The 16924-nt window shown below is 43.4% G+C and overlaps 1 protein-coding gene across 3 annotated transcripts in view; it reads left to right on the top strand.

Moving 5' to 3' along the window:
• The window catches only part of TMEM164 (transmembrane protein 164), a 55983-nt gene that overhangs the window by 20888 nt on the left and 18171 nt on the right, over positions 1–16924 (top strand). For all 3 annotated transcript variants that reach the window (XM_061598568.1, XM_061598566.1, XM_061598567.1), the window contains 2 exons: positions 5144–5193; positions 8258–8324. In XM_061598568.1, coding sequence (XP_061454552.1) covers positions 5144–5193; positions 8258–8324 — 117 coding nt within the window. The remainder of the gene's footprint in view (positions 1–5143; positions 5194–8257; positions 8325–16924) is intronic.

Below are 16924 nucleotides of genomic sequence, written 5' to 3'. Positions count from 1 at the left end.
CTGGCTCTTCAGGCAGGCTTTTCGGGTGGGTTAGGTTTCTTACTGTTATGGTTTTAAATCTTAATGTTTTAATGTATTGTTTTATCTTGTACGTCGCCCAGAGTGGCTGGACAACCAGCCAGATGGGCGACTAATAAATAAATTAAATAAATAATAATAATAATAATAGGCACCCGGAGGAGGGCCTTTGATCTTGACCGTAGTGTACGGGTGGGTTCGTATCGGGAGAGGCGTTCCATCAGGTATTGTGGTCCCAAGCCGTGTAAGGCTTTATAGGTCAAAACCAGCACCTTGAATCGAGCTCGGAAACATACAGGCAGCCAATCCAAGCGGGTCAGAATCGGTTTTATATGTTCGGACCATCTAGTCCCTGTTACCAATCTGGCCGCTGAAGTTTGCACAAGCTGCAATTTCCGAACCGTCTTCAAAGGCAGCCCCACGTAGAGTGCATTGCAGTAATCTAATTTGGAGGTTACCAGAGCATGGACAACTGAAGCCAAGTTATCTCTGTCCAGATAGGGACGTAGTTGGGCCACCAACCGAAGTTGGTAGAAGGCACTCCGTGCCACCGAGGCTACCTGAGCCTCAAGTGACAGAGATGGTTCTAGGAGAACCCCCAAACTACAAACCTGCTCCTTCAGGGGGAGTGCAACCCCATCCAGGACAGGTTGAACATCCACCATCTGGTCAGAAAAACCACCCACTAGCAGCATCTCAGTCTTGTCTGGATTGAGCCTCAGTTTATTAGCTCTCATCCAGTCCATTGTCGCAGGCAGGCACTGGTTCAGCACATTGACAGCCTCACCTGAAGAAGATGGAAAGGAGAAATAGAGCTGTGTGTCATCAGCATACTGATGGCAACACACTCCAAACCTCCGGATGACCGCACCCAACAGTTTCATGTAGATGTTGAACAGCATGGGGGATAGAACTGATCCCTGCGGAACCCCATACTGGAGAGTCCAGGGTGCTGAGTAATGTTCGAAGCACCACCTTCTGGAGGCGACCTGCCAAGTAGGAGTGGAACCACCGCAGTGCAGTACCTCCCACTCCCAACTCAGCTAGTCTCCCCAGAAGGATACCATGGTCGATGGTATCGAAAGCCTCTGAGAGATCAAGGAGAGTCAACAGAGTCACACTCCCCCTGTCTCTCTCCCGACAAAGATAATCATACAGGGCGACCAAGGCTGTTTCCGTGCCAAAACCAGGCCTGAAACCTGACTGAAATGGATCCAGATAATCGGTCTCATCCAAGAGTGTCTGGATCTGGCCTGCAACCACTCGTTCTAGGACCTTGCCCAGGGGCTTTCAGGGTGCTGCAATTGACAGCTCCTGCAAGGCCCCCTTGTGCAGCTTCCAAAGCACCTGAGAACCACTTGGCTGTTGGGAACTTCTGAAGCTTTTCCTTAAACAGGATTGACCTCCTGTCGCATCGGCTTGAAATGCAGGGAGGACAATCCAGTTTGATGTGGGTGCACAGGAGAACTCTGCAGGGAAGTCTCTTGCGCACCCAAACCCAGAACTAGACATCCAAAATGTGAAGGAGCAATGTGGGGAGGCTATGCAAGCTTCATGCTTCTCCTTGAATCATTTGGGGAGGGGGAGAGACTTCTCCTGCTTGTATGGTACAGGCTTCTTTTTCCCACCCCTCTGAGCAATCAGAAGAGGATTTCTCCTGCCTGTACAAAGCAGGCTTCTTTCGCTCCCTCCCCTGCCTACTCATGAGCGAGGAAAGCTTGCTCAGTTAAAATGCATGCTGCCATTTCACAGCCTTTGATATTTGGAGACAGTGAGTTGGAAATGGATTATTGATGCCCTTTTTATCTATATGAAAAGACAGCTTTATGCACTGAACGAGGGACCAAGCTGGCAAAAAGGCATTTGCCAAGCTATCATATAGGATAAAACAAGGGTGGTGTCGTTAGCAGCGCACATGTGTTAAGGTGGATGTAATTACTCGGGCATTAGAAGAGTTCCTGGCATCAGAATAATACTGATGTTAATTGGTCAGATCTGATGTGGCCTGGATCATGTTTAGTCTTGTTGGGTAGGACTTAAGAGTCCTGGTGTTCTTATATATTTTGTTTCATACCTGGTATAGGGATTGGTCTTCCTAATTCCCACGTTTATTGGTGCTCTGTTACTGATAATCACACTAAGTGTTGCTGGAGATGTGAACACCCAGGAAAACTTGGGGGGATTTGTTGACTTCCCCCCCCTCCTGAAACCTGATATATAGCTGGTGGTCCCCAACGTGCCTCTCATAGACATCATATTGCCCTCAAATGCCCATCAAAAGCCCCTGCCACTTCAATTTTTTTAAAAAAAATAAAGGCTGGCTTATTTGGGGAGGAGTTTGCCAGGTTTTTTTGGTGTTGGTGGGGGTTGTGTGCTGCTTCATCTTCTCCTTTAATCATCTAGGGGAGGGGGAGAGTGAAGAAAGAAGCCTCTACAATGCAAGCTTTCTTGGAGAGTTTTCCTATTTTGGGGTGTGGGTGTGGAGTGTTGCTTGCTGCTTTTGTCTGTTTATTTGAGGCCTTTTGCCTATGGGTTTTTTTGAGGGGGTGCCTATCACCAGTTTTTCTTCTGTGAAACAGCATTTTGTAGTGCCTACAACTGCTTTTTAGATTTTGCCCCATGACCAAAGAAGTTGAGGACCCTTGAATGTAGACAGGGGAATTTTGGGAATAAAAACAACAAAGAAAAACTTTAAATGCTCTTACGAAAGATTTACCTTTTCGGGGTGCTGGCATTGCATTAGCTAAATTGATTGTGGCAGTTATTTCCCCCCCCCCACCTCTCCTCCTGAAATGTGAGTTTCTGTATGACGAGGTGGAGGTCAAATCATACATGCCTGTTTTCTTTAACTCCATGTTGATGTTTCCCTTTTTTCAGTGTTTATTTTCGTATTTGCCAGCTGGCAAATAAAATACACCTGCTCCTTTGGGAGGGAGAGTAGGATAATTAATTGAATGAATAAAAGGATATTCAATTTGGAGGGGTGGCAGCTGGCTGTAGATTACTTGCTCAATCTGCGTTGCTGGGAATTCCATTGCTGTAAGCTGTGGGCTAGAAATGGAAGTGAGAATATTTAATTGACCAACATGGCGCCCTGCAGATGTTGTTGGCCTGTAGCAATCAGCTAACCAGGACTTTGACGTGGCATGTGTCACAAGGAACCTGCTATGCTGTGCCAGGGGAACTCAACATGGTGCCCTGCAGATGTTGTTGAATTCTCGCTCCCATCGCCCCTAGCCAATGTGGCCCAATGGTCAGGGATGATGGCAGTTGGAGCCAACATCTACAGGCCTACCACTGCTTTATGCATATCCATCCTGTGAGGGGTAAAACACGGCTCAAACCACTGCATATTACCACCCCCTAAGTCAGTGGGAGAGCAAGGATCCACACAGCTCTCCGTCTTTTATCATGGAAACTGGGAAACTACAGCCAACTTCTCCACCCCGTTGCCCCTGGATGTGAGAGTTGCTATGTCCTTAAACTTTGGAGCGTGCTTTTGGAGCAGTCTGGCTTGCAGGGCTGTGGAGTCAGTATGTCAAAACTCTGACTCCGACACCTCTATTTTTCTACCGTCTGACTCCTTTATAAATGGCAAATGTATATTTCCTGCCCCTGTGGATTTGTTTTATTGTTTTGTTTTTTAAAAAGTATTTACAACCCAACTTTTACCTGAGGACCCCAACATGGAAATACATATGCTTCAAAAGCAAAGCATTAAACAATATAATTAAATTATAAAACAGGATGCAAAATTCCAGTTACAACTTAGCCAGTAGCAGCAACTTCCATATGCTCTATTTGCTACCCCTTTTTCTCTCCTTGTCCCACACCCTGAGACAGCCTGAGAAATGACTGCAAGGAGAAAATAATTCCTGAACAAGCTGTAGGTGTGTTGCATATATAATCTTTTCCCATTTTTTGTCGGCGGGTGACAAAAAGTGCAAAGTGTAGTACACTATTCCCATTATGTTGATGATGAAACATAACTAAGGCTGAGATGTCACGAGGTTGCAGCTCATCTGCATACCCTCCCAGCATCCTCTGCTGAAGATGCCAGAGGTTGCTGTCAGCTGATTGATGCCTGAAGGGCTGCCACACAAGAGGGCAAATACTTTTCAGCAGGTTAAATTTTGGTTGAACATTAGAAACATGGACAGCAGGAGCAGTGGTCAATGATGCCAGTGACCTAGAGGACTCATGGGGATCTTCAAGCAGAGGCTGGACAGCTATCTGTTGGGGATGCTTTTCCTTTGGGATCACCTGCACTGTGCAGAGAGCTGGACATGGCAAATGATATTAATGTGCCATGTTCAACTTGTCATTTTTCAAATACTTTAGATAAGCAAGCAGTACAAGTATCTCAGAATATTTAGGTACCAAGAGAACTCTTTAGTCTGCTACTCTTCTTTTCCTGAAATTAAACAGGCCAAACAAACTACGATGGTCAGTGTTGTTCTTTATATGACCACACCCAAATTCTAATTCTGATGGCTTGTATCCAGTGTAACACTAAGTAACTGTCCCATCAGCACAAGGATTTATGCATGTGCAAAAGGTCTTCCATCCCTCTCCTCCCCCTGTGTAGCCCCTAAATCTGTCCTGGGTTTTCCCCCAAGATTCCAGAGCAGATTTGGGGAGTGTGTGCAGGGGGAGGAGAGGCAGGATGTTCTGTTGCACAAGTATAAATCCTCATGCTGATGGGACATTTAACTTAATGCTACATTTGGTACAACCCGATGTTTACACAGTTGCTGTATTAACAGCAGCAATCAGATGTTTGCTCTTACAGTAACAGTAGCTCTTAGTATAATATTGCAATCCGTGCTTGCATTCGTGCACTTGCATCTGTACAAGAAGTTACACTCATGCTGATGAAGCTAATCTGTGGTGGCAATGAACCTTTGATATTGGGTGTGTCATGATAATCAGTATCTGTTGTAACAAGGAGAAAGGTACTGAGGGGAGCTGAGATAGAACATTTGCACTCTTGATGAAACTCCTGAGAAGTGGCTTCACTTGTTTGGAGACATGTGGTGAAAGCTGTTGGAGAGGTTTAAAATGATTAACTACTTGTATCATGATCTGCATAAAAACATAATTCTGATTTTTTCTTAAATTTCAGATTTTTCTGCTTGCCTGTCCACCCTGTCGTTTTGCAATGGTTCTCTTCAGGTAATAATTTTAGCAAGTTTCATATTTTATTTTGTGTATTTGATTTGTTTAGGCCATGTGTCAGTGCCAAAAATTCAACTGAATATCACAAAACAATGTTGTTATTAATATATCAATAATTAATAATTATAGTAATTAAAAATTACAAATTGATCAGATTTGTTAGTCACTTTATACAAAAAAAGGTCTCAAAGTGACCTCTAACAAGACAGAACACAGATAAAACAGATTGAAAACAAAAAAACCAAAACCATGTACAGTACAAGATTCTTAAAATGTACATCCAGCAACACAATTGGAAGTACAAGTCCTACCCCACCTCACTGAAAGATGAGCACCACCATACAGGCTGACTAAACCGCCAAAAAGCTGGGTAAATCAAAATGTCTGAGACTTGTACCTAAAAACTGACATTGATGGTGCCAGGCACATTTAGCTGAGAAGAACATTCCACAGATTGGGGGCCACCACTGAAAAGGACCATTTTCCTGTGGCCACCCTCTGCATCTCCCTCAAGTGAGGCGGGTGGAGAAGGGCCTCTGATGAAGAGCGCAGGATCTGGACTGGAAAGTGGCTGAAATATGAAGATAGACAAGGCAAAGACAAACATTATAGGGTTGGATCCAGACTAAGTACGTGCGTGTGTTTGATCTCCCTTCATCAGCAGTGATTCTACTGAGGAATGTAACAGTTACTCAAATACCATAGCTTATATATTTTCATCACAGAATAAAAGAACTTTAGATTCAGGAAAACATTAAAATAATTAAAATATATGTACATTCCATATATCAGCTAGTAATAGGTCAGGGCCTAGTATATTCAGTTACTTCCAAATGCTTGCATAAAAAGATGAGTCTTTGGACTATGGCGAAAACTAACCAACAAGGAGAGAAGAAACCACCTCTGGGAGGGCTGTCCATAGCATCAGCGGGGATACCACCACAGAGAAGGCGTTGCTTATGAGTCACTGTGCTGCGAACTTCACACAACAGCTGGTCTACCAGCGGAGTCACTCTGCATATCTGAACTCTTGTGTAGTGGCAAATACAAGGGAGGCACTCCTTCAAGTATATGGACTCCAAGGAATTTGGGGCTTTATATGTCAATAGCAAAACCTTGAATAGGGCCCAGTAACACGCCAACATCCACTGTAGTATCTGTGCTTTGTGATTTGGGTAAGATAACCTTAACACCCCAGTGGCTGCATTCTGCACTTGCTGTAGTTGCTAGACCATCTTCAAGGGCAGCCTCACAAAACAGTAATATAGACTCAAGACCTCCAGAGCATGGATTATTATGGCAAAGTTGTCTCTGTCCAGGAACAGCCCTAGCTGAACATATCCTCCCTGGCCACTGACACCACCTTTGCCTCCAGTGTCAATGCTGGAGTTTGGGGTACCCTCAGATTATGAGCCAGTTCCTTCATGGGGAGCACGACTCCATTCAGAACAGGTTGTTTTCCCAGTTCAAGGACACAGGAACCACCCACCAACGGTGCTTTCCATCTTATCCGTTCAGTTTCAGTTTATTGGCCCTGATCCACTCAGCATCCACTCAGCCACCCTGATTGAGATGGTATGGAGAAAGAAGCTGGGTATCAGCTTACTGATGATGGCGCACCCCAAATTCTTCTGAGCAGCAGTGATTCCTCTGAGAAGTTTCATATAGTTGCTCTTAAGCCTCATTGAAATCAACATTAGTGATAAAATACTCAAGTACCATTGATTTCAGTAGGAATTAAGCACAACTAACTTAGTCTGGATCCCATAGATTTAATGTTGACGCTGATCATTTTGTAATCTATAATCATCAAATAAGTTTAGAAAAGCTGTGGTTTTGAATTGCAGTAGATAGAGAGGCATAGAGGTTGGGTTCTAGTAAACAATCCCTTGTCAACCCCGAGTCCCCTTCAAACCATGCCTTGCTTGGTTTAGTTTGCTTTGATTAGAGTACCTTTATGCAGATTAAAACATCTTAATTCTTTGGGTGTGCACTAGGAATTGTGTACAAAACTGACAAGAGGCTGTTTATCGTTAAGAGACCATATATAGCCTACTTTATTAGACAGGCATATTTATAAATCAGATTTAGAAGCACCATCTTCCTGCAATAATTCTTGGCATAAATTCTGCTTGTTTCTAACTGATACTTAGCAATCCAGCCTGATAGTTTGGATTGCTGACCTATGTTGTAGCATGTGGAACATGACACCCTTGCTTGTCAGGGTGTACCATGGACAACAGATGGTTTGCTAACAAGCTATTCTCATTTCAACTGCTATCTTTATAAAGAGACTTGTTTTCCACATTCTTAGCTGGAAGTAAGCTCCATCTAACTTGATGACTTCTGAATAGACATGCATACTCCTAGGATTACACTCTTGATTTGGTTTAACCAGCTGCATTGATGTGAGTTTCCCAGAACTCTTTGAATAGGGAAAAAATCCCAGAACCTCTTCCAGTGCCCTGACTTTAGCATATTCAATTTATATTTCATAATTTTGTTTATGAAATTATACCACCTTGAATTTACATGCTATATTTTTCAGTCATTAAAAGCAGTTTAAATTAAATAGCTGATTAGGAAGAAAAATGAATTTGCATGTAATGTACTTTAAATGTTGTATTTAAATTCAATTTATTTGTAAATTTATTTACATGTGGATACTTGTAAATATTTAAATTATGATAAAATGGACTTGCCAGCATGGAAAATCATTGATCAACTGACCAAATGCCTGTTGAAAAATAAATATATAATATGATATAATATACTACTTACTTTTGAGCAGTTTACAGGTCTAAAAGTAAATTACATAAGCATTAAAATATAATTAAAATACACAATGAAACAAGCACAGTAATAAAAACAGGAGACTCTGGTTGAGAGATCAAGAGAACACCTTTGTATAGGTGTGTCATCAAAATGCCGGAATGCCAATACTGATGGGGCCTCTTGTATTTCAGAAAATCTTCCTAAACATTTTGCAGACATTTCATCTGACTGCATGAAATGGATGTTCTTGCATTGTAAAGGTGACGCTGTACTTCCCCCTTGTTAGGTTGCAGATGCATATGCTTAATGGGGCACTCCTGGCCTTGCTGTTTCCCGTGGTTAACACTCGATTGGTGAGTAAACAGAATCAGCCCCTCTCCTTACTTGACTCTGTGTTCTCTCCTAGATGTTACTCATATGTCCTTCTATGACACTCTTGCCCTGGAAAGGTACTTGACCTTTGCAGTGGACTCTGGGTAATGCCCGGAGGGTGGTTACTAGATCTAGGGCCTTTTCTGTGGTGGCCCCTGAGTTGTGGAACAGCCTCCCCGAAGAGGTACGCCTGGCGCCTACACTTCTATCTTTCCGGCGCCAGGTAAAGACCTTTTTATGCTCCCAGGCATTTTAATCTTTTAATTTTCTTAATCTTTCTACTTTTAACATGTATCCTTCTTAATTTGTGTTGTATTTCATTTTTGTTGTGCTTTCTGTTGTTTGTTTGTACATGTTTTTTTTTTTTTTATTATTATGATATATTGTATTTTATCTTGTTTGTTCACCGCCCTGAGAGCTATTCTGCTAAGGGCGGTATATAAATTGAAATAATAAATAAATAAAATAAATAAATAATGCCAGCATGGAAGTGTACACAACGTACACTGGGACTATGCTTACTCAGCAGCATTCATTGTTAACACAATACAGTGGACTTTGACTACACAGATTTGTTACAGTGCAAGTGTTGCCTATGCACTATGCCTAAGAACTTTCATCATACAACAATTAAAACCAGTTAATTAAGCAGTCATGGTACTGCGCTACCTGTGGCACTTAAGGCTGTTTAACTAGAATCAGGCTCATTTCTGAATCATAGCTTGGAAAAGTTACTTTTTTGAACTAAACTGCCATCAGCCCAATCTAGTGGCCATGCTGGCTGGGGCTGATGGGAGTTGTAGTTCAAAAAAGTAACTTTTCCAAGCTCTGTTCTGAATGTACAGAGTGCAATTTTGTGTATGTTATCTTCCTACCTGGAGTGCAGCTGTCATTGAGAGGATGGATTGTGAATACTGTCACAGTAATTATCTGTTGCAAACCATTTATTCTAGCACCCCAGTACAAAACATGTTATGTTATGAATGGATCTGATTTCCAGGTAAATGTGAAATGGTAAACCTGCAGGCTTTTGACATCTGTAGGTCAGTTCACTACATAAACACAATTACGAATGCCAAGGTGTGATGCATGTTGTCACAAGATCACAAGCCAAATTAAGCAGGATTGTGTAATGGAACTTAGTGATTTGGGGTGTGTGTATTGGCCATCTGTAGAATGCTTTACATGTTGATATAACTCTTGTGCAGAAATCAATTCCGTTTGAGAAACAGATTCCTATAAATGCAGTTCTCTCCCTCTCTCTCTCCCTCTCTCTCTCCCTCTCCCTCTCCCCCAATATGCCTCTTTACTCTTCTGGTACCTTTGTTCTCCATAAACACCAGGGTATATCCTTTGTTCAGCAGCTGCATCTTTTTCTTCCTATGATTGGAACTCATAACTCCTGGAGATCAATCTGATTCTTCTTGGGGTATGTGTGTATGAAACTCCTGGATAAGTTTTTAAATTTAATCCTTCTCTTTTGCATTCTCTGTGCTTTCTTACCTCTTTTTCTGTTCCCTTCCCTAGCCTCTGAGATTGTGCACCTGAACTTCAGAGCCTGTGCCTTTTTATTTTGCTTTTCTGTATGGCATTGAGTTTTGTAGGTTCCTTAGAATTAAATGAGAAATGTATTTATATATTATTTAGAAATAAGGCAGTCATTTGCAGTGGACATGGGCTAGTTTACACATAACATCAAGCTATTGTTCAGTGTTACATTCATGAGTTGCTAGACTGAGCTCAAGCAAAGCCTCAGGCTTGCGTCCTACCCTTCCTTCTGTTGTGCATCCAGAAGAAGGTTTTTTGCCGTTATTTACTTGAGGTTTCAAAGAATCTTTAGTGTTGTGTGCAATTGGAGACTGGTTTAAAACAAACTCTGGTTTCTAAACAAGCTGATTTCAAACCATGGCTTAAGAAGCTAGTTTGTTGGTTTTCTCAGTAAACCAGAATTAACTGAAACTGAATGTTGCAGAGGTCCCTATTTGAGTTGTGTGTGAGAATAGAAGGGAGCATGTACAAGCCCAAGGTTCAGTTGGCTTTCTTCAAGCTTATGCTAAACACCATGATTTAGTACTTGTGTGTACACACAGAAGGAAGACGTACCTGGCTACATGTACAGTATACTACATATATGCACACTGTGTGGTCTTTGCATGTAATTGTCTTCATTTGAGATGCATGCTGTTTCCTACATATAAATGCTTTCTGTTGAAGAATTTGTTGGCAACTGAAATGAACTCTTTTTCAAAAATAGGCAAGGCTTATTTAGCCTTGAGAGTGCACTTTGATTCTTTTGCAGTAAAGTACTCAGAAAGTTGTTAGTAGGAAAACTATCCCCTTCATCTTTTCCCACCATTAAATATTCAGGTATTAACATTTTGGAATGAACTATGGGGCTGTGCATATATTTATTCATGCAAATCTTATTCTTCTGTCAATAGTTTTAGAACAACACATACTGTGTTGATACCAGTGACTGAAAGGAATTACTTAGCAAACTCAAAAATCTAATTTTGCTGAATTTTGATGCTGTACCAGCTCTTCACAATCAATATACAAGCACAGAGAATCTTAATGAGACGATGTCTTAAAAATCAACAGCTGGTTAGATTAAGACCAGATTAATGATTACCTTCATTATCAAGATTATCATGGCTTTAGCTGAGAGGAGCCAAAGTGAGACATATCACTGCAAAGCCAGTTAACTGACTAGTTCTCTTCACTCTTCTGGCAGATACTGATGATAGACTGCCAGCCTTGTAAAGTAAAATAGGACATGCCCGCCTTCAGTAATTGCCCTTTGTCATTTTGATCATGTTGGCAGCTACATAAGAGTGAATGTGATGCTGTGGCCTTCAGGGTTAGCACCAGGCATGAGAGGGCCCTTGGGCACCAGATTTCATGGAATCCTTGGCACAGGTTATTGATGCCCCCCAACACCCCCCCCCCCAGGCAGCTGGCATGGCCTTAAATAGGCATGGCCACCTTGCCTCCCATGTTGCCAGATCAGTGTGCTGGCACACTGTGCACATACCTGCTGTCATCCAAGATGGCAGTGGGGGCATAATCCCCTTACTCTAAGTCACATATCATGACCCACAACCCGACACTGGCTCTGAGCGGGAGCTACACCCTTCTAGCCCCAGCCTATAGATTTAGGAGGGGCCCTTCTGAGCCGGAGGAGCCTTTGGCCCGTGCCTGATGTGGCCACCTGCTGGTGCCTGGCCTGGCATCCTGGCTTGCATGTCATGGTAAGCCACGGTGGGGAACTTTGGCCCTTCCGATGTTGCTGAACTACATCTCTCATCAATCCCAGCCAGCATGGCCAATAGTCAGGGCTAAGGCTGATGGGAGTTGTAGTCCAACAACATCGGGAGAGCCAAATGTCCCACACCCCTTTCTGTTGGGGAAGTAAGCAAAAACTATGGCTTGCCATGACTGCTTAAATATGCTAGCTTCCAGAGGAGCTTGCCACCTGCACCACAGTCTTTTTAGCTCAATGCAACAGCTAAGCTGAGGTTTGGCTTAGCCTGTTGTCCAAACCTGCGTTAAGCTGTCTTCAACCATGAGCTGTGGTGAAGGTTTGTTCTTAGCTGTAGGGGAGAGAGCTTAACTACCATGCTGGATTTGAATAGCACACTAAGCCAAATTTTGGCTTAGTGGCTGTATTGCACTGAGCTGAAAGAACTAGGGAGGAGCAAAGTGTGTTGCAGTCTCCTCTCTAGGGTCACGTCCACTCATGTAAAGCCATGGTTTGGCTTAGCATACCTCTGTACACTGCCTCTGTAAAAGTTGGCAGGGGTCTTTTTAAAAATATGGAACATTAGGTTTGTGAATGAGAAAAACCACCAAGCCTTGTGCCTCTTACATAATTAAACACTTAATTACCACATCGCTAATTTACCACCTTGATGTGACTAACTATAGTCAGGAAAAACTAGACCATGTAGCGTTGACTGCACCATACAGTGGAATAATGCATATCTCCTTAGCTTTTGGGGAACAAAAACTGATCCAGTAAGACGGATGGTTTCAGATATATGTGCAGTGCATTCAGCTGTTTTCTTTGAATTTGACGGTTCTGTTTTGGTGCCTGCCAGTCCCAAAATCACCCATACCAGGAAGGGGGCCTCATGCCACAGTTCTCCCAGAAGATCAGTTTAGCCTAGGGAAGGAGGAGAAAATTAATTGGTCTGTTGTTTTGCAGTGGATTGACCTGATTCATGAGGTCTGAAATTCCTTGCAGACTGAAATGCAACTTTTGGTCAGATTACGCATTTCTCCAGATTTTGCAGTGCACAAAAATATGAATATCATATTGAAATGTGTACAAAAATGCATATTTTAGGGGGAAATACCTTAAAAGCATAGAAAAATGTATTTTATGGGGAGAATGCATACAACTTGTACAAAATATGTAAAATTTTAATACAGATTGTCATGCATAAAATGGATCTATGATCAAGTGCCAGTGAGACTGAGATGGAATGGGTAAAAGGTAGTCCATCCATTTTACTCTAAACCATATCAAGAAAAACTCATTTTTTTCCGGTTGGTGCCCAGCTTGATGGTGCACAGAAAGTGATGCGTCTGGTCAATGGCCTCTGCCTTTCTGGCAAGAACTAGGCAGGCATCATACAGGTTGTCATCCTATGCGTGGGCGAGTCTGTTCAGGACTTGCTTGCTCTGCTCAACAGCTATTCCTATGGGAGATTTCAGTCTGTGCCCAGTGGTGGCTGGTGCCTATTGGGACTGGTGGGGCGCAAAACAGAGAGAGATATATATACTGTGTACAGTTCTGGTCGCCTCATCTCAAAAAGGATATTATAGAGTTGGAAAAGGTTCAGAGGAGGGCAACCAGAATGATCAAGGGGATGGAGCGACTCCCTTACGAGGAAAGGTTGCAACATTTGGGGCTTTTTAGTTTAGAGAAAAGGCGGGTCAGAGGAGACATGGTAGAAGTGTATAAAATTATGCATGGCATTGAGAAAGTGGATAGAGGAAAGTTCTTCTCCCTCTCTCATAATACTAGAACTCGTGGACATTCAAAGAAGCTGAATGTTGGAAGATTCAGGACAGACAAAAGGAAGTACTTCTTTACTCAGCGCATAGTTAAACTATGGAATTTGCTCCCACAAGACGCAGTAATGGCCACCAGCTTGGATGGCTTTAAAAGAAGATTAGACAAATTCATGGAGGACAGGGCTATCAATGGCTACTAGCCATGATGGCTGTGCTGTGCCACCCTAGTCAGAGGCAGCATGCTTCTGAAAACCAGTTGCCGGAAGCCTCAGGAGGGGAGAGTGTTCTTGCACTCGGGTCCTGCTTGCGGGCTTCCCCCAGGCACCTGGTTGGCCATTGTGAGAACAGGATGCTGGACTAGATGGGCCACTGGCCTGATCCAGCAGGCTCTTCTTATGTTCTTATGACCAACAGCAGATGGAGCCAGAGCCAATGGTAGACATAGCCAACGAATTGTAGTTTTGCCCCCATCCTCCTCCCTGCTGAGTTCTGCAAGGGCAGCACTGAGACTGAGGAAGAGGAAGCCGACAGAGCCATCCCTTGGGCGGACTGTAAGAAAGAAGGCAGGCAGGTGGGAGCTGGATGAGGACACACTGAGGTTGGTGGGACAGAACCCAACTTGCCCTTAAGGACCAGCCTCCAATGTCTGTGCTATTTTTGTAGAGTGCCACTGGGTGTGGCGATGGTGGCAGCACACACCACTCCTCTGAAATACTAGTTCACCTGCCTCCAGTAACCTTTGCTCAAGGGACACTGAATTGAAATGTGTCCTGTAAGACTTTTTTGTTTGCTGTAAGACTTTGTCATAGTGAGTTACAAATAAGCGTCCACTCTGAGTCAGTGCAGACGGATTAAAACAAGCCTCTTCTACGATACAGGGATTTTGCTTACAATTTTATTATGTACATGTCTGATTTTATTTTTGTAAGCCGCCCTGAGTGCCCTCTTATAGGGTAGAAGGGTGGGATAGAAATATTTTAAATAAATAAATAATAAATAAAATAATTTTTGCTGAACTATATTACGAGTTTTAAAAACTTGGAGATGTTAAAAAAACAACAAGCAAATGCAAGACATGTTCCCTCCTTGAAAACATTTTGTCTGACTCATTTTAGATACTTAATCTTCAGAAAGCTGATCAAATAAAGCACAGGCTTGATATATTACAGGCCTTCCTTACTAATCCCTCTTTCCCCAGATCATTTTAATTGGGGCAGAGGGGAAATTCTTGCATCTCATGAAAGCAAGTGTATTAAATGCCAGCAGTCTTAATTACAAAAGTCAGTTTGAGGACTTCTAATATATACAACTTCAAACCCTTTCTTTACAACCAGCAGGAATAATTCACCTGCTTTCATTTAAAAGCTTGGAAGCCGCTGAACAGATTGGCATAAATAAGGTGTCGTTGAAACCCCATGATGTACAAACAAAATGCTTCCAGTGCTCAATTTCACAATCTACTCACTGACATTTATAATTCAGAGAACTGCTTAGTCCCCCCTTAGCACTTGAATGTTTGTTCCTGCCTGGTCACATAGCAGTTCAGTGAACAGCAGCAATTTAGGTCCACGGTTCCCTGCCTGGCAAGGCCCTCTGTAATGGAGATCTAGCGCATACATAAACAGTACATACATACTGTTTACTGGGAACATGTGAATGTGGTGGCTCTTGGGGAGGAAATCGAAGCCACTTGGTTCCTCTCTGGTCCTTATATATCAGTGTGGTGTGGCAGCCAAGCCTAGGTTTGGTTTAGTGCAGTGGTTCCCAAACCTTTCCTCTCACAGACCACTTCAAAATTGCCAAGGGTCTTGGGGACCACTTAATGATTTTTCTGCCTGTTGTAGAAATTTTAATGCGCTGTTTTAGATGGTATATGATTTTAAATTGTATTTTATTGCTTCTTTTATTTCTTACGTATTATATTTTATTCTATTACAATTTGTATTCCATAGAATACTACCCAAAGTAATTATAACATCTAAAAATAAATTGCCATTGCACTCTTACTACCATAAGGAGGGAGTGGTCCCCAGCTGTCTGAAAGAGGCAGTGGTGAGACCACTCCTGAAGAAGCCTTCCTTGGACCCAGAAGATTTCAGCAGCTACAGACCAGTAGCAAATGTCCCATTCCTGGACAAGATCTTGGAACGAGTGGTTGCTGGCCAACTCCAGGCGCTATTGGATGAAACCGATTATCTAGATCCATTTCAATCGGGCTTTAGGCCCGGTTTTGGCACTGAGACGGCCTTGGTCGCCCTGTATGATGACCTGTGTCGGGAGAGAGACAGAGGGAGTGTAACTCTGTTGATTCTCCTTGACCTGTCAGCGGCTTTTGATACCATCGACCATGGTATCCTTCTGGAGAGGCTGGCGGAGTTGGGAGTCGGAGGTACTGCTTGGCAGTGGTTCCGCTCCTACTTGGTGGGCCGTCTCCAGAAGGTAGTGCTTGGGGAACATTGCTCGACACCGTGGGTTCTCCAATGTGGAGTCCCGCAGGGGTCAGTTCTGTCTCCCATGCTTTTTAACATCTACATGAAGCCGTTGGGTGCGGTCATCAGGAGATTTGGAGTGCGTTGTCATCAGTACGCTGATGACACGCAGCTCTACTTCTCCTTTTCATCTTCTTCAGGTGAGGCCGTCGATGTGCTGAACCGTTGCCTGGCCGCGACAATGGACTGGATGACAGCTAACAAACTGAGGCTCAATCCTGACAAGACTGAGATGCTGTTGGTGGATGGTTTCTCTGATCGGATGATGGATATATTCCCTGTCCTGGATGGGGTTACACTCCCCCTAAAGGAGCAGGTTCGTAGCTTGGGAGTCGTTCTAGACTCTTCCCTTTCACTTGAGGCTCAAGTAGCCTCGGTGGCTCGGAATGCGTTCTACCAACTCCGGTTGGTAGCCCAGCTACGCCCGTATCTGAGTACGGAGGACCTTACATCAGTTGTACATGCTCTGGTAACCTCACGTTTGGATTACTGCAATGCGCTCTACGTTGGGCTGCCTCTGAAGACAGTCCGGAAGCTACAGCTAGTGCAAAATGCGGCCGCCAGACTGTTGACAAGGACCAAACGGTCCGAGCATATAACACCTGTTCTGGCCCGCTTGCACTGGCTACCAATATGCTTCCGGGCCAGATTCAAAGTGCTGGTACTAACTTATAAAGCCCTGTACGGCGCGGGACCACAATACTTGTCGGAACACCTCTCCCGCTATGAACCGGCCCGTACACTACGTTCTGCTACGAAGGCCCTCCTCCAGGTTCCAACTCACACTGAGGCCTGGAGGGTTGTGACAAGATCTAGGGCCTTCTCAGTGGTGGCCCCCGAATTGTGGAATAGTCTCCCCGAGGAGGTCCGCTTGGCGCCGACATTGTCATCTTTTCGGCACCAAGTTAAAACCTTCCTCTTTCCCAAAGCATTTTAACTGTACTTTTTAACTTATTATAACTTAATTGGATTTTTGCACTGTATTGTTTGTCTTATTGTATTTATTGTACTTTTTTGCTGTTCACCGCCCAGAGAGCTATCGCTAGTCGGGCGGGATATAAGCCTAATAA

The sequence above is a fragment of the Rhineura floridana genome, chromosome 16 (assembly GCF_030035675.1).
Source record: "Rhineura floridana isolate rRhiFlo1 chromosome 16, rRhiFlo1.hap2, whole genome shotgun sequence".
NCBI classification, from domain to species: domain Eukaryota; kingdom Metazoa; phylum Chordata; class Lepidosauria; order Squamata; family Rhineuridae; genus Rhineura; species Rhineura floridana.
Note: the sequence above shows the minus strand (reverse complement) of the source record. Positions and strands in the feature narration are given on the sequence as shown.